Here is an 18,755-nt window from a genome sequence, read left to right as displayed (position 1 = left end):
TATATTCTCTTTAGTTACCAGTTTGGACTACTTTTATGATTTGGCCATGTGTTTTATACTTAACTTTATACTTATGTTTACTTTATACTTTCAATTTCAGCCTAAAATTTTTGGGTATTTTCTTCTTTATTTCCTTAAGTGGCTCATAATTTCTTTATTAAAGCCTTTAATATCATATGCTAGAATTAGAAATTATTGTTCTCCTTTCCTAAGAATAAACAACTCTGATTTCCTTAATCTGTATTTTTTTTGTTTTTTAAAAATTTATTTAGATAGTTAAAATCACAAATCAAATTATTATATTAAATGTTTCGTTGCTTTTGGAATTAAGAAATTACTCCCTCTTTTTTTAAGATTTTATTTATTTATTTATTTGAGAGCTGGTGAGCACATGCGAGCTGGGGAGGAGCAGAGGGAGAGGGAGAAGCAGACACCATGCTGAGCAGGAGCCCCAGGCGGGACTCCATCTCATGACCCTGAGATCACTACCTGAGGTGAAACCACTAGTCAGACGCTTAACCAACTGAGCCATCCAGATGCCCCCAAGAAATTGCTCTTCTTAACACTGTCATGGAGAATAAGGATAAATAGCATTTATTCATCAGCATTAAATAAAATAGCAAGTCTCTTAAATTATTTGTGTTTTTTTTTTAAAGATTTTATTTATTTATTTGATAGCAAGAGCAGGAACACAAGCAGGAGGAGTGGGAGAGGGAGAAGCAAGCCTCCTGCAGAGCAGGGTGCCCGATGCGGGGCTCGATCCCAGGACCCTGGGACCATGACCTGAGCCGAAGGCAGACGCTTAACGACTGAGCCACCCAGGGGCCCCTATTTGTGTTTTAGATACTTCAAATATTTCACTGTATTTAACCTTGCTAGACTTTCTAACAAACTGATGGCCATTATTTTCTTATGATGTCTCATTTAATTTCAGGTACCACTCTACTGGCTTCAGTACAGTCCCTTGCTCAGCTTGGCTAGATTCCTAATGCGTGAAATATATGGATAGACAAAGGTGTATATATATATATACTTAGTCAAGGACCTAGTGGCCATAGAGTAAAGCCTCCATGTGGGATAATATCTTGATTTTATCACCGTTTCCTTTAGCTTTATGGTACCTGCAACAGCAGGCATAATTTTCCTCTATTCTTAAGTAGATAATATGGTAAAAGTAGTTTACAGTTTAGCAGCTAGTTTGCATCCATGTCTGAACCCAAATGCTGTTTATTTACATTATACCACACCACACCTCATGCTTCCTTCATGAGAAACTAAATCCATATTCATAAATAGTTACTACTTAATGTAGCAAGAAGACTGTTAGATTTTGTAATCAGTGTGTCCTAGTTGGGATACTTTTTAGTTATATCTTCTGGAAAGTCATGTATAAAATGGGAATTATGGGACGTCTGGGTGGCTCAGTCGTTAAGCATCTACCTTCAACTCAGGTCCTGATCCCAGGGTCCTGGGATCAAGTCCCACGCTGGGCTCCCTGCTCCGTGGGGAGCCTGCTTTTCCCTCTGCCTGCCTTTACCCCTGCTTGCGTGTGCTCTCTCTCTCTGACAAATAATAAAATCTTAAAAAATAAGATAAAATGGGAATTATAATACTTAGATTTTACAGAGTAGCTTCTTTTGCTTCGTTGGAAATGAAAGAGGCCTGTCTTATACTATAAATAAAATATAAAACCTTCATTAGAACATACATTAATATCAAGCTTTAGGAAGTAATAGAGTTCCTAATTCTTGATTTCTGTTTTTTGACTCTTATATTTTAGGAGTTATTAAGTTCTTTTAATGGGTTAAATGGATTTAAAGGACTGAAATTCTCCTGTCCTTCCCCTCCTTGCCTGTAAACTCCATAAGGACAGGGACTTAATTTGTTTTCTTCACAATATGCCTAAGCTTTAGAGTAGTACCTGCCAAATAACAACTGCAGTACTTGTTGCATGAAAGGGAAGATTTAAAAGGAAGTGAAGGTATATGTATGTGTTAGTACTGAGAGAATAAGAGTGTTGATGGCAAGAAATTGAGGCTGTGGCAGAGCAGACTGTTATTTTGGAGGGAGCTCAGTTGAATATGAGATGATAGTGGAATATGCAAGAGAAAGGGGCCTATAAGGAGTAAGAATATGGTCTAGAGGTCAGATGAGAACACAGACAGGATGATAGAGCATTAACAATTATCACAGAAGTAATAATAGAAGACCTTTAAGAGAATCATGATTCCACCACCATTGTCTATAATTTGGATTCTGTTAATAACTTTATAGTTTACAAAGTATATTCATAGAAACCATTGAAAGATAGATGGCTGTGAGAATAGATTTGCTCTCTAAAAGGAGGGTATATGTATGAAGAGGAAAATGGATTCAGAACTGAATTTTCTTCCAGTAAGGGGTTAGGAAGTGGAGCTGTTACCATGGGTAAAGAGAAGTTGTGCTAAAAAAAAATTAAGAGGTATTTGAGAAGGTGTGTACTTATGGAAACCAAGGTAATAGAAAGGTCAGGATATAAATGGATAGTCAGGGGTTCCCGGGTAGCTCAGTTTGTTACGTGTCTGCCTTCGGCTCAGGTCATGATCCCAGGGTTCTGGGATCGAGCCCCACGTCAGGCTCTCTGCTCAGTGGGGCGTCTGCTTATCTCCCTCTCCCTCTACACCTCCTCTCCCCCCCACCCCGGCTTGTCGCTCACTCTATCTGAAATAAATAAAATCTTAAGGAAAAAAAAAAAGAAAAGTCAACTATTTCAAGCTGAAAGCAAAAGTTAAGGACAATGATGATGAATTTAGCTCTTAGGAAATTCCTGGGGATGTGAAGAGTGCCATTTCAGTGCTGTGATAAGCATAGATCATTTTGAAGTGGAGATTACAGAAATAGAGGTAGCAGTGATAAACTGGCCATTTGGGAATTAACAGTAAAGAATCTAGAAAAACAAATGGCTCCTGGATAGGTCAGTAGGGTCAAATGAAAGGGATTATTTTCCAGGCTAATGTTTTTCTTACTCCACCTTTCTACTAGTTATCTTCTGCCCCTGTTCCAAAATTAACCTGTGCAAGTAGTAAAATACACTTCATAATTACTGACATAGTTACAGAGAGGGACCTATCTAAAACTTACATATCAAGTAGTTATTATTCTATTATGCATTCATGTACATTAAGGAAGACTCTACTTTTGATATTAAATAGGTGATAGAAAAGAAGTAATATGAATCAATAAAATTAGAATATCCAACTTTTATAGTTTTAGCACAAAATGTTTATGCAGGTGTGGTATTATGTCTAATAAATTTAAGAATCTTTCCTGAGTAAATATGTATAAAAGCTATTTTAATATTTTCACTTGAGAATAATAAACTTTTTGTTGGATTAATCAGAGTCTGGCAGATTGGATATGAGAACATTTGCAAAATTATCTATCTCTTCTCTATATTGGGGAGGATCTAGAAATGTTTAATATGTGAAAGAGAGAGCTCTCTCTGTATTAACAGACATCTTTCCAACTTGCATTAAATCCTTTGGTGTAAAGGACCCGAGATCTGAAAGAGAATAAATGATATATTGAAAATGGGAACAGGAAGGGCTGGATAAAAGTGGTTTACACAGAATCTTACAGAATCTGAATTAATTTTAATAATTTCTTCCTAAATTAAATTTTTAAGAAAATGAAATCATTTTTGTTAATTCAGTGGCTCCTAGGAAAGGTTTTAATTTTGAACACATTTTTAGAGTATCATTTTAATTTTAGTTATCCACTACAATCCCGCTATAATTCAACCATTATAAATACATACTATCAACAGTTGTTGACATGGGGAAAATATTGTGTTTTCCTTTTTTTTTTTTTTCACTATTAAGCAACATTGTGGTCATATAAGGAAACAAAACTAACCATGTTCCTGCCTCCTTTAAACAACTGTTTGAATTATTCTGTGTTCCCTTTTAGTTTGAGCTGTAAACATTCATAGACTTTGTAATGACTTTATAATTTTTTATTTTATAGATATACTATGATTTGTTTCCCATTTCTCCTATAAACCAGACATCTAAGTGATTCCAAATTTTTTTATTCAAAGTAACACCATATTAAATGTCATTGTTCCTATAGATTTTTATTTATTTATTTTTTTTAAGATTTATTTATTTATTTTAGAGAGTTTGTGCACGTATGTGTGTGTGTGCAAGGGGGGGAGAGGGAGAGAGAGACTCTCCAGCAGACTCCCTGCTGAGGGAGGAGCCCGACATGGGCCTCAGTCCAGTAACCCTGGGATTATGACCTGAGCCAAAATCAAGAGTTGGACACTTAACCAACTGAGCCACCCAGGCACCCTAAAATTTTTATTTCTTTTAAGTTATTTCCTTTAGGATAAATTCTCAAAAGTAGGTTTACCTGGTCAAAGGTTATGAACCATGTATTAGTTGTTAATGAGCTATTTATTATGTAACTTGCCTAAGATCACATAAAGAGTGACAGAATTAGGATTAGAGCCTGGCAGTCTATACTAGATGCCATGTTCTTGATCGGTCTACTGCACTGCTGGCTTAAGAGATCTAGAGTGCTGTCTTGAGAGATCCCCAATGCTATGTCATCAATCTAGATAATAAGAGTAAAATGTATTCAGTTCATCTTGTCCACGTTATAGCGAGAAATTGGTGTGTCTGACAGTATGTTGAGGATTTCAGAAAGAACAGGATGTAGACCCTGCCTTAGAAACCTATGAACTAAGTGGTAGAAGGAAACAGATATGTAAGAAAGTAACTGTGATACAGTGTAATGAGTTATATAATTATGATGCTCTATGAAGACAAGGGAGTGGCCAAACTGGAGGGGGAAGCATAGTGTAAAGAGACTTCTAAATAGGATTGGGTTTGTTTAGATAGTCTCAGTCGAAACGAAACAGCAGAGCAAGCAATGAAGAGCCTACACATGTACGTGGGGATCAGAAGGCCATAAAGGCTATGTTGGATTGTAGAGAAAATATGTACAATTAGGACTTTCTGAGGAAATTTTACTGGAACTTGAGACCTGGGCCAAAAAGAAGCTTTGGAAGTTAAACAGTGACTGAATAGAGATTGAGAACTCCAGAGAGATTTACCTCCCAAGAGATAGATAAGTTTACATCTGAAGGGTTATGAGGAGTGGGTAAGACCTGAGACCATGGAGACATTCCCTAAATCATAAAACTCAGAGATACTAGTCTTCTCATCTCCCTAGAGATACTTTACATTTCAAAGGTAAGAACCCAAGATCTTCCCTAGAATCTTTTGTTTACACTCCAGAGGGGAGGAGTCTGCTATATAATCCTTCCAGAATCTTATTTTCAGGGCTCCTTGCTATGTTAATTTGCTATTGCTGCTGTGACAAATTATCACAAACTTAAAGACTTAATACAAATTTTATTATATTAAAGCTCTAGAGATTAGAAGTCTGACGTGTTCCTACTGGACTAAACTCAAGGTGTTAGCAGGACTACGTTCCTTCTGGAGGTTCTAGGGTAGAATCCCTTCCCTTTCCTTTTCCAGCTTCCTAAAGCTGCCTGCACTTCTTGGCTTGTGGGTCCTTCCTCCATTTTTTAAAAGAAACAGCTTAGCTTCCTTCCATCTTCCAATCTCTCTTTGACTTTTGACCTTCCTATCTTCCTCTTAAAAGGAAGGACTTGTGATTACATTAGGCCCACTTGGTTAATCCAGGCTAATTTCACATGTCAGGAACCTTAACTTAATCACACCTGCAAAGTCCTTTTACTGTATAAGGTAACATGTTCATGGGTTCCAGGGATTAAGACCTGGATCTTTTTGGGGTGGAGGCATTATTCTGCCTGCCATACTCACCTGTAGTGCAGACGCCAGTACATAGAATGATGTCTGGTCTGGCTTTAATTGCAATTTCTGGTGGGAAGAGTTGAGGTATGAGGAACTGACCTAGTTATTATAAGTACTAATAATTTATTTGTTTCTGCTTCAGAGACCTCATGTCTACTTTCAGGACAGTTCAAATCAATGTAGTGCTAAAAACCTAATAGCCTGGTTTTGAAGGACCCTACAGCTGAGCTCTCTAGACTCCTGAATGATAAGAACAGGAAAAATCCAGAGTTGTCTGGGACTTTCTGCCTTAGGACCTCTTCCTCAACCTTTTCCTCATAAAAGTTTTCCAGCTTGGCTAACTCATTCAAATTGAAGAGTCTATCCTAGCTCCTTTATGGTGAGTTTTTTCTGTCAGACCCATATGTCTAAGCTAAAACTAACCTAAACTCAATCCAGATGTAACTAGGGGTTAGAGTTTGGCTCTGCTGCCTTCCCATTGCTGTTCTGTACTTGGGCATAGAAATGCAAATGATACCAGCCCTCCACAGTAAATGTAGGCACTCATCTTCAGACATGGGGCTTATATTCCTGTTCCTCAACATGTATTTGTGTGTTTTCTAGTATAGGCTGACTGTATTATAGCAGGGTTTTGTTGTTGTTGTTTTTCAACTCATTTTCCAGTATCTTATTATAGCCACTGAGTTGGCTCAACTATTAATCCTGTGATCCTAGTTCAAGGATGTATTAGGGAGTTGGGCCTAACTGTCAGATCTAGGTTTGGCATTAGTTAAGGGAGCTCACCTAGACTTATCATTGGTAAAGCCTACCTCTTTGGAATTAGATCTTGGTCTTCTAGAACTGACCACAACTTACTCCCCTCAAAAAGTATTACACTGTGGGGGCGCCTGGGTGGCTCAGTCAGTTAAGCGGCTGCCTTCGGCTCAGGTCATGGTCCCAGGGTCCTGGGATCGAGTCCCACATCGGGCTCCCTGCTCCGCGGGAAGCCTGCTTCTCCCTCTCCCACTCCCCCTGCTTGTGTTCCCTCTCTCGCTGTGTCTCTCTTTGTCAAATAAATAAAATCTTTAAAAAAAAAAAAAAGTATTACGCTGTGTAAATAGTGCTGGCCAATGACTTTCAGGTAGAAAAATTTTTTTCTAGATTTAAAAATTAGTCCTAGACTTATGCACTACTTCCTGTGCTTATATTAATTGTCACCCTCTTTATTAAGTAAAGATGTAACTAAGAGAAATAGGGCAGAACAATAAAGAAAAGAAGATAAAAGCTGGTGTGGAATGTTTAATAATGTACCCTCAGGCATTCATGTGATTGACATATGAGTCTCATGTGGCCCTTCCTGTTCCTTTCCTCCCTCTGCCCCTTCCTTTTTTCTTGTCTTCCTTTTTTCTTCACTTCTCCTTTATTTTTCTTCCCTTTTCTTTTCTCTTCTGTCCGTCTTCTTTTATTAGCAAATACCGTAAAGATATTCAGCTTTCTTTTTCTTAGTATTTTGTTCTAGAATGGAGTTTTTTATAACTGTACGAATTAATCATTCGTCTTATTTTGAAACAGGACTTCAATAGACATTTTATTAACAGCTTAGAAGTAGAGTTTATTTTTTAAATTTATCTTCTGTGTGTTCTTATTTCAAGACAAGGAGACACTGGTTTTCATTTTTTCCTTTACCATTTTAGGACTTTTCTTTTTGGTAGAGATGGAAATCCAAATAAACGGAATGTGCACAATGAAACATCTATGCATTTGTTATGTATGGGACCTCAAATTATGATATCTGAAGGAGCCCTTCATCCTCGCTTAGCACGGCCCGCAGAAGATGATTTCAGAAGAGCAGATTGTCTGCAGATGATCTTAAGATGGAAAGGAGCAAAACTTGACCAAGGAGAATATGAGAGAGCAGCTATTGATGCCGTTGATAACAAAAAAAACACACCCCTGCACTATGCTGCTGCCTCAGGCATGAAAACCTGTGTCGAGGTAAAACTTTGTTTTTTCGTGTTCTTCATTCTGTAAAATTTGTGTCTTGGTAATATGTAATAATCAGAGTTTTCTTTGCTTATCTTAACAGTTACTTTAGTCCTTTTTGTCCTCTTTGTGGTTCTAAAAGAATCTGGATCCCTTTTAAATAAAGTCATTTTTTGGGCAAAGATTAAAAAGAAACCCATAGTTAAACAGTCCACCTTGGGGATAAAATGGGATCAAGAGCAATTAAAAATTCGCTAACATTCCTGAAGATAACAGTCCTCAATTAAACACTTGTCACTTAGAGCAAGGGTTTTAGTAGAGATATGTTCTACTTTTTGACTGATTTTTAGAAGCCAGTTTATACATACTGGATATGGCAAATCTTAGCAAGTAGGACTTAGAGCCATGTTACCTGGAATTGATCAGTTCCCTGAGCAAGGGATAAGTATTAATGAATATATTTATTTTGGTTTTTTAAAAAACCTTTGTAATTTAAAATGTGCCGGTTTTTCTGTTTAATCTGCATTAATGTTAAGGTTAATGAATTTGAATTTTTCCATTTATATATTTCGTATATAACAATAGGCTTAGATAAAATCAGCCATATAATACAGGATCTTAACTAAACTAAGAAATCCTTACTCTTCATGTTATCATCAGTACATACAACAGAATGGATTTTTCTCAACTACATTCATATCAATCTATACTTACTCATAGAAGTTCTTTCGTATAGATATATGAAAGCATGAGTGGGGAGCATTATAGAGTGGATCACAGAGTATCTATGTTACCAAAACTGTAGACTTTGATGGAAGAGCAGTGATCCTAATCAGATTAAAATATGTATCTGAAAATTTAATATTTCTTTAATGTTACTCATATATATTTTATACTTCTAAATTGATAAATATACTAAACATATGAATGTCTTTCATTTTCTTACTCATTTTAAAAGATTACAGCCACTTACAGGATTTCTTTAGTGTATCTGAAGTGACAGTTCTTTTTATTTTAAAAATCCTTCTGATCTTATTTTTAGTTTATTGCTATTATTTGTGACACTGGTTAATCTTTTAGAATCGTAGTCATATTAACTCTTAGGGTTGTGTCACCTTTGCCCACTAGTAAGTTAGTGACAGTCATTAACTTGAAACTCTTTATTTAAGCAATGCTTTCTAACATTGATTTACAGTGTGATAGAAGGATGTCCTAGGATTGGGGGATATGGGGTGCCTATTGGTAGAAATCCTAAGGCTTTTTACACAAATCTTTTTGTATATTCTATGCTCACCTCCTATGAAAGAATTTCTGCTGAAGTGACTCATCATTATTGATGGGGTTGCATCATATTTCTCAAGTGAGTTAGAGTAGAAAATAGCTTATTCTTGATAGTAGTAATAATTTTATTTTGCTGCTTTAATATTTTGCTTCCAAAAATTCTCTGTAAGCATTGTTTTAGTACTTGTTGATTTTGAAATATGTTTACAATGCCATGCTTATTGTTCCCAAAAATTGAGTGCAGTGTTTTTACCGGTATTATTTTTTGCTCAGTGAAGGAAATTAGTGCTAGGTTTATTCTGAATTGACAGGCCTGATGATTTGCTTTGTGTGAATGAATGTGTGTGTATGTTTTAACTGTTTGGACTGTCAGCATATCACATTCATAAACCACACCATTTGGTAACTTCTCATTTTTCTGTATTCAGAGGAGCTCTTTGACTTAATGAAACATGCCAAATAGAGCCCTATAAATACCTTAGTTGCATTTATTCTAGTTTTCCTCAACAAATTCCAGCATATCCTTTTACCTATATAAAGTATAAAGTTCTCTTTAATCTCTTACGTATACTTGACTATACACTTACCCAGCCTTAGGCCTTGATTGACTTTTGATAATGTTTACTATTCATTAAACTAGAAGAGTTTCCCTTGGAAATGTACATTAATTAATTTCCTGAGGTCTTAGTGTGTTTCCTAATACTAGTGCATAAAATAAATGCATTGAAATTTAGAACCTAGTAACTGTACATCTTACAGTATTTATAGGTATCTTCATGTGGTATCATGCTCCTTGAGTTAAAAGAGTGTTATCAGGTATTTATTAATTTTTTCATAAAGCTAAGAGGTCATAGTATAGTAAAAAGGGTACTGGTTTCTAGTCTTGGTCTTCACAGTGACTACTGCTAAAGCTCTTTGAGATTATCAATTCCAGCCATCCAAGAGAAAACTATCTCCAAAAGACCTCTTTTAACACTAATTTTCTGTTGATCTTTGATTGCTATAAAATATATCCCATTTTCAGTGTATAGGCTTTAAGGCTAGATTGATTATTTTATTCCATAGTTAAGGCCAACCTGTTTTGTTTTGTTTTTTGTTTTTAACAAAAGACCTCTTTTAACACTAAGTTTCTGTTGATCTTTGATTGCTATAAAATGTATCCCATTTTCAGTATATATGCTTTAAGGCTAAATTGATTACTTTATTCCATAGTTAAGGCCAACCTGTTTTGTTTTGTTTTTTTGTTTTTAACTCTTATATCTATGGAAATATGCCTTCTCTAGTTGTTCAAAATGTTTTTCTCTCTGTGTTTATTTAAAGACAGACTTGGTAAACTCATCGGGTGACAATTTCATATGTACATTTAATAATTTAAACAGTTCCTTATGGCTCGTTATTTTGAACCATAGAAGTGAAATATTAACTTTAAAACTTCCCCTTCTCTTTGTACTAATTGTGTTCCATAGTAAGCTAATGGTACATATCACACACAGACACACACAGACACAATATATATGTATATAACATAGCAAAAACCTCTTAATTATGAAGTTCTTCTGGAAACTTCCAGGTGTGAAGGTATCAGTAGCTTCATATAGGTTATTGCAATGGAATGTCTAGCCCTGAAGTTCCTTGTGTTATATTGCTGCCTAGTTGACTTCCTTGTATTGATATTCCAAGAGTCTGTCAAATTCAACATACCAAAAACTGTACTCAGTCTTTCTGTCCTCTAGCTCCTCCTTGTGACTGCCTCTTTTCTATTACTGATGCCATCATTATACCTATATCTAATCTTGATACCTCGATTTACCCTGGCCTGGTTTTTTGTCTTTGTTTTTGTCTTTTGCATCAAACTCATTCCACTCATTTGCATAATAGAGCTCTTCCTTTTCTCTTTTGGCCAGCCCTCCTATTTATCTCTGTTGACTACTCTCTAACACCAAGTGCTGACGTTGAATCCTCACTTTGGTGTATAAGCGTCTGCCTTGGGCTCAGGTCATGGTCCCAGAGTCCTGGGATCAAGCCCCGCATCGGGCTCCCTGCTCAGTGGGAAACCTGCTTCTCCCTCTCCCACTCCACCTACTTGTGTTCCCTCTCTCACTGTGTCTTCCTCTGTCAAATAAATAAAATCTAAAAAAAAAAAGAACTTCCTGGGCGCCTGGGTGGCTCAGTTGGTTAAGCGACTGCCTTCGGCTCAGGTCATGATCCTGGAGTCCCAGGATCGAGTCCCGCATCGGGCTCCCTGCTCAGCGGGGAGTCTGCTTCTCCCTCTGACCCTCCTCCCTCTCATGCTCTCTGTCTCTCATTCTCTCTCTCGCAAATAAATAAAAAATAAAAATAAATAAAAAAAATAAAAATTAAAAAAAATTAAAAAAAAAAAGAACTTCCTTAAGTAGGAAAATCTGGCGTTTCACAAATATTAATGATTCAGAATTATTTAAGAGATAAAAGTAACACAGAGAGGAATGGGCTGCAATTGTTTGAAAGTTAAAAATGCTTATATGTTAAACATTTATTAAAGACAAACTAAATTAAGCCCGTCTAATTCTAATTTTTTCATATTTTAAAGAATCATTCCAAAGGTCTGCAAACTTTTTTCTGTGAAAGTCAAATGGTAAATATTTTAGACAGCTGCTCAACTTTGCCATTGTAGCCTGAAAGCAGCCATAGACAGTACGTAAACAAATGAGTATGGCAGTGTTCTCATAAAACTGTTTATGGATACTCCCACTTGACTTTCTTCTGATGTCCACATATCATGAAATATTCTTTTGATTTTTCTTTCAACCATTTAAAATGTAAAAGCAGTTCTAGTTCACCGACTATATAGGAACAGGCATCAGGCTAGATTTAGCCCACAGTTTGCACTGGACCCCTGTATTATGCAAAGAATTGGAAAAGGAAAGCAGAGATGACTCCACACTTCAGAAGCGTATTTTAAATATATAAAATAACATTTATGCAGTAAGTCCTATATGCTTTAATTATACAAAAATTTTAAAAATGCCGTGTAATAGATGCCCAGTGCATAAAAATGGAACTCTGTTAAAACAAATCTTACAAGAATTTAGTACAGTAAATAATACACTTTTTTCTTAGTTGCTGAGTTTTTGTTTTTCTATTTCTTTGGAATACAGATGGACTTTGGAGAAGAATGATGGGTTAGGTCTATTAGCATGGCCCAATTAAAATCCCAGTGATTTTTCTCCCCTTGGCCAACTTCCCTAAGAGCCAGCCAGTCATTAAGACTCATTTTATTTATATTAGTCTTTTTCTGTCATAGTGATTCAATAAATGGTTGATGTGCAGAGGTTATTGCTTTTGATAGTGTTTCATTCTTTGTGAAAAGCATTTTTTAAAATGAGCATTATCTTAGATATTTCCTGTGCACCCCTGTCCTAGTTGCTTATTCAAAGCTTTAAGTGTAGCTTCTTATTGTCAGATCAAATAGAAGTCACTAGAAAACTAAAAGTGGTAAGTCACTTTTCCCGTTACAGCCATAAGGCCTATTTGACACTTTGGCAGCTATCAGAGCATTTCACACTTCAATGAAAAGCCATAAAAACCATTCACAGGTCAGACTGAAGAGTTTTACTTAATTATATTGTGTTTTTAGCACCTGGAGTTTTAAAAGTGAAAAGAATACAGAAGTTGTAGTCCCAGCTCAACAACTTAGTAACTTTGCCTATCTGAGCCTCAGTTTTCTAATATTTATTCAAGAAAGTTATGACTTCATTATTGCCTCCAAAATATTAACAATGCTAAGGACTATATTAATTATTTGGGCAGTAAATGTTATAGGCATTGAAGGGAAAGGAAGACCATTTTAATTTTACTTATCCTGGAAGATTTAATGGGTACTAGTATGATTTGAGTGGGTAAGATTTCAGTATTTGGAGGAGAATACTTAAAATGTGCCCCTCAGACCTGCAACATCAGTTACTCCTGGGAGTTTGTTATAAATATGAAATCTTGGACCCACCAGGCCTCCAGATTCCAAATCAGAATCTGTGGGGGTAGACTCCAAGATGTTTTAAGCAAGTCCTTCTGGTTATTTGTTTACATGTCAGAATTTGAGAAGCACTGTCCTAGGTCTCAGACATATGCAGGTTAAAGTATTTTGCAGAAGAATGATAAGAAAGATGACTTAAAATGAAGATAGAGACCATACCAAGTAGAAAATACTAAATGTCAAAGTCAAGAATTTAGAATTTATTTATAGCATATTGAGCCACTGAATATTTTTGATTAAAGAAGTACTATTATGAAAGCAAATATAGCAAGATTAGCCTAATGGTTGTTATGTAGAATAGATTTGAATGGGGTACTTGTAAAACTGTTCTTGAAGCCTTGCTACACAAAGGGTGGCCCTCAGACTGGCATTGGCATCCATTATTTAGAAACTTCTTGGAAATGCACAATCTCAGGCCTCATCCCAGACCAAATGAATCTGAATCTGTAGTTTTGTTTTTTTAAGATTTTATTTATTTATTTTGGAGAGAGAGAGCAGGGGGAGGAGTAGAGAGAGAGGGAGAAGCAGACTACCCACTGAGCAGGGAGCCTCATGTGGGGCTCAATCCCAGGACTCTGCGATCATGACCAGATCCAAAATCTAGTTGGATGCTTAACCTCTGAGCCACCCAGGCACCCCCTGAATCTGTAGTTTAATAAGATTCCATGGTGATTCATATTCACATTAAGATTTGAGAAGCCCTGGCTTAGAGCATAGTCAGTGGGACACCTACAATGGAATCATAACACTTTTTATAAAAAAGTACATATATCTAATCCCCACCCTGGTTCCCCCCAATATGACTATCAGGCTACCCGGATGATTCTTACACAGTGCTGGAATAGTGGTTGTAAACATGGCTGCACAAAAAAAAAAAAAAATCCCGTAGTGTAAACCATATCTCAGATCAATAAAATTGGAATTTCTAAGGTTGGAGCTCAGACATTAGTATTTGAAACTTCAGATGATTCCAGTGGGCAGCCAAGGTTGAAAACCAACGTAGTAGAGGGAGTGATAGGCATTAGATTATTGCACTGGTTCTGGTAGGAACTGATAAAGAGCCTCGATTTGTGTGGTAGTACTGGAAACGGAAAGAGTAAGGCAGATGCAAGGGACATTGTGAGGACCTGGTAGCAATATCAATTGACTTGGTCAATTGATACAAGAAAGCGGGGGAGACTGAGGATTAAAAATGATGGAGGCTTTGGGGCATCTAGGTGGCTCAGTCTTTAAGCGTCTGCCTTCCGCTCAGGTCATGATCCCAGGGTCCTGGGATCGAGCCCTACATCGGGCTCCCTGCTCCGCAGGAAGCCCTTCTCCCTCTCCCGCTCCCCCTGCTTGTGTTCCCTCTCTCGCTGTGTCTCTCTCTGTCAAATAAATAAATAAAATCTTTAAAAAAAAAAAATGATGGAGGCTTTAAGGGCACCTGGCTGTTTCAGTCGGTAGAGCACAGAGCAGGTAGAGCACAGAGCACGTGACTCTTGATCTCAGGATCATGAGTTCAAGCCCCTCATTAGGCCTAGAGCTTACTTAAAAAAGTAAAATGTGTGCATTTAAAAAAAAAAAATGGAGGCTGTCTTTGGGTGATATAATTGTTCTCTCATTGGTTTTCCACATTTTCTATAACAATCTGCTATCGTTGTTTGTACTTAAGGTAAAATAAATTATTTTTAAGTAGAATGAGCATGGTTTTGAACCTGGGTCACTTTAAAGCCTGCTGACAATTAACAGACATTTAAAAAGTAAGATGAGGTAAAGGAATTAGTTGAAAGGAAGGGAGACCGTATTGAGTTTTCATTTAGAAGGATGGAGATTGAGGTCTTAGATGAGCTACATGAAATGGTGTTCAGGCTATTGAAAATTAGTACTAGTTGTTTGGGAGTAAAGAATATAGATTTAGAATTGAGTGTCTTCTGCATGGAGTTGGTAACTAAAAACAAGATAAGGTAGAGATGAGAAATCCAAGGAAAAGATTTTAGATTATAGAAAAATTAGAATTAAAGTCACAGCACCCATTTGGAGAATGCCTGTGTTTAAAGCGAGTGAAAAGAAGTGGCCTATAAAGCAAATAGAAAAAGCAGAGAAGAGAACTGAGATAATACTGTCAGGGATGCCAAGAGAAGATTTCAAGGGGAGGAGGTAATCAGTCATGTGACATGCTGCAAAGAGGTAAAGCAAATAGAACACTAAGAGAGGCTGTTGAATTTGAGAGTACTAATGATTTTCAGAAATACTGTTTTAGTGAAATGGTCAGGGTAGACGTCAGACTGCTGGGAGTAATTGAGTCTTTTGCTAAGGAAGTGGAGAGACAGTGGGTGTCTGTCACTAATTTGAAAAATGTGGCTGAGAAAGAAAGGAAAATATTAGGAAAGTAACTGGAAGGATAACAGAATTAAGATAAAGAACGCCTGTACCAGGAGCCCTTAGAAAGTCAGAGAGTGGAGATAGAGGGGTAATGGAGTGCTCGAGGTCACACAGGAAATAGAGATGATGAAATGGTAATTTTCAACTAGAACAGACTTCAGCAGTCATCTTGTTTTGTAACATCTTTTCTCAGGATTATATAAGCCTCATTTTACAGATGGACCTGTGTAAATTGAGACTTAAAGAAGTTAATTGATTTGTCCAGAGTCCCAGCTCTTTAGATTATGGATCAAAGGGGTGGAAGGGATTTGTCTTGTGTACTAGGGGCTGTCCTACCCCTCTTTCTCTGAGATTGGAAACAGAAAGGAAGGCAAAATAAATGAACAGATGTGTTGAGATAGTGATAATTGGATGTTTCTTTTAAGGTAGAACATTTTATGTACCACTGAGTGTGCCAGAGAGGCTAAAAATCACATTTGAATATTCAGTTCTCCTTGCTTTAAGAGTGAGGAAAATGATAGTTAGAATGCTTTGGTTGAAGCATTTAAAAACTATCTCTTCAGAACCAGATGTAACTCCCTTATTATATAAAAGCAAAACCCCTGACTTTTGCAGCATCCAGTTCACTAATACCCCTACCTAATACATCTTTCACTTATTGGTGTTCCCAACTTCATGCCCCAAATGTCAGTAAGCTGAAGCCCTTTTTTAAGTACTGCTCCAGTGTCAAGCACTACTGCCGTTTAGCTAGCTTCTGTACCAGAGGTACACAATGCTGATTTTCCTTGCCGAAACAAATGCTGCAAACGTGGACCGTGCATTTCATCACCAGTTATGAGTTTCTCTCCAGGTGCCAGTTGCAGCAATGAGATATAGGTCTTTGTAGTCACTTCACCTCCACTCCAGTCATTTGAGGACCCCTTTCAAAGACAGATTATCAATGAAGTCAAGAAATCTCACCCAAGTTCCAAGTATGTTCAACAGTGACTCTCAACAAGGACTTCTCACACATACCCTCTTCACACACCCATTTTTTTTAAACGCCAAAGAATGCAGTCTATACTCCAGCATATCCTTTTAAGAAGGTTCCCCTTACCAATATTCCAGAATGGCACAACCTCTTAAATTTTGTTGTCTTTCCTTTTGTTAAAGACTGGGGCATTAAGTTAAAGATGATTTATCTTGTTCGCTAATATTTAGAATCTCTTCTGTGGTAATATCTGTTGTAAAGTAAATCAAATCATGGCTTTGAAAGCTTTCCCAGTGTGCATTTCAGAAATCATTTTCTGCTACTCTGAATAAAGAACCAGAAAATGAAGTTGGCTCTCCTAATTCCATAGTAGTCAGAAGCAAATAGTTAATTCTCTGTTAGGATTGGCTAAGCTGTGGAGCAAGCAGAAAGGCTAAAAACAGTAATAGACTCTGCTATAGGTATGGTAAGTCTGTGGACTTTCTACAAGTCCCCAGTACCTCAGTATGCTGGTCATATAAATATATCCATTTCAACAGCAACATAGGTAGTAGTCTAGGGTCACTGCTTATCAAGATTTTTTTTTAAAGATTTTATTCCTTTATTTGAGAGAGAGAGAGAATGCGCGTGCAAGAGAGAGCAGGGGGAGGCGCAGAGGGAGAGGGAGAAGCAGACTCCCCGCTGAGCAGGGAGCCCAACACGGGGCTCGATCCCAGGACTCTGAGATCACAACCTGAGCCACAGGCAGACGCTTAACTGACTGACCCCTCAAATTTTCATGTGCATAAGAATCTCTTGAACATCAGAATCAGATTCTGATTCAGAGGCCTAGAGTGGGAGGGGTTTGGGTGGTTATGCTGAGATTCAGCATTTCTTTTTTTTTTAAAGATTTTATCCATTTATTTGAGAGAGAGAGAATGAGAGAGAACACATGAGAGGGGGGAGGGTCAGAGGGAGAAGCAGACTCCCCGCCGAGCAGGGAGCCCGATGTGGGACTCGATCCAGGGACTCCAGGATCATGACCTGAGCCGAAGGCAGTCGCTTAACCAACTGAGCCACCCAGGCGCCCCTGAGATTCAGCATTTCTAACAAACTCCCAGGTAGTACTACTGATCCCCAGACTTTGACTAGAGAGGTTCTGGGTGGTAAATAGCATCTAATATGACCTTGCCCTCAGGCTCTAGAATGTGGCTGCAACAGTGACTGCTTAGAGCTATGCCTAGCAAGTTTGTTTTTTGTAAAGGGCCAGATGTAAAGAGTAAATATTTTGCACTTTGTGGCCATTAGCCATATTCTTCTTGATTTGTTTCTATGCTTGCTTTTACAATTAAAAAAAAATTTTTTTAACCGTTTTAGCTCTGAGGTATACTCTCAGCCTCAAGCAAGAAGCTGAAGTCATATCCATTGGGCTTGTCAAATTAGCCCATGGCTCTCAACCCCGACATTGATAGAAGTCCCTTATTTCATCAGGCCTCTTGGGATGACTATAGAGGAATCATAAGGATTCCAATTCCAAAAGCAATAAAGGAACTTTATAAGAAGAAGATCTCTATGTTTATTGGAGGGAGGGGAGATAAAATTATATGGAAGAAAACTACCTTTTTATTTGATGCCATAATAAATGAAAACTAAAGCTATTCATATTTAGATCATAAGTAAGATCTGAGTGGAACTTTACCGTGGACCCAGGATACATTTGACCTATTTTAATTTATGTGATCAACCTATTCTGTGTGGCGGTACAATATCTAGTTATGGTTATAAGAAATTGGTCCAACTTGGGTGTGAATCCCAGTTCTTCTGCTTAATAGGTGGGTAGCTTTGGTTAAGTTACTTAACTTTTCTGAGACATCATAATGTCCCTGGGGTTGTTTATAAATAAGCGTGTGTATTTGAAATACTTAACATAGTGCTTGGAACTTAGAAGACAATAAATGGTGGCTGTTACTATGTTATTATGGTCATGACTGAATTGTATAAAAGAATCAGCTCCATGACTAATTGTCAGGATATTCTTTAAGGTAGATTATGTCCTAGATTATGGTCCTCGTGGCATTTATGTCCTTCCTAATGTCTCTGCAGACATAATGGGGAAATTTGAACCGACAGCCTTTAGTAACAACATATTTAATTTTGCAAAACCATCAGAAACCTCAGTAGTAAACAAGTCAAGTCACTCTTCCATGTTTTGTTTTGTTTTGTTTTTACTCTTTCATGTATTTTTTTTTCTTTCATGTATTTTTAAGGTGAGATTTCTTTGGGCAAAATCCCACCTTTAAAAATTGAAAGATTGGGGCACCTGGGTGGCTCAGTCATTGAGCGTCTGCCTTCGGCTCAGGTC

The 18,755-nt window shown here is 37.2% G+C and overlaps 1 protein-coding gene across 1 annotated transcript in view; it reads left to right on the top strand.

The window, feature by feature from the left end:
- The window catches only part of ANKIB1 (ankyrin repeat and IBR domain containing 1), a 142,245-nt gene that overhangs the window by 57,264 nt on the left and 66,226 nt on the right, over window positions 1-18,755 (top strand). Inside the window, exon 3 of the mRNA XM_081799696.1 lies at window positions 7,499-7,799. Within this exon, the coding sequence (XP_081655822.1) occupies window positions 7,499-7,799 (301 nt within the window). The remainder of the gene's footprint in view (window positions 1-7,498; window positions 7,800-18,755) is intronic.

The sequence above is a fragment of the Leptonychotes weddellii genome, chromosome 12 (genome assembly GCF_054177405.1).
Source record: "Leptonychotes weddellii isolate Sample4059 chromosome 12, ASM5417740v2, whole genome shotgun sequence".
Lineage (NCBI taxonomy): Eukaryota > Metazoa > Chordata > Mammalia > Carnivora > Phocidae > Leptonychotes > Leptonychotes weddellii.
Note: the sequence above shows the minus strand (reverse complement) of the source record. Positions and strands in the feature narration are given on the sequence as shown.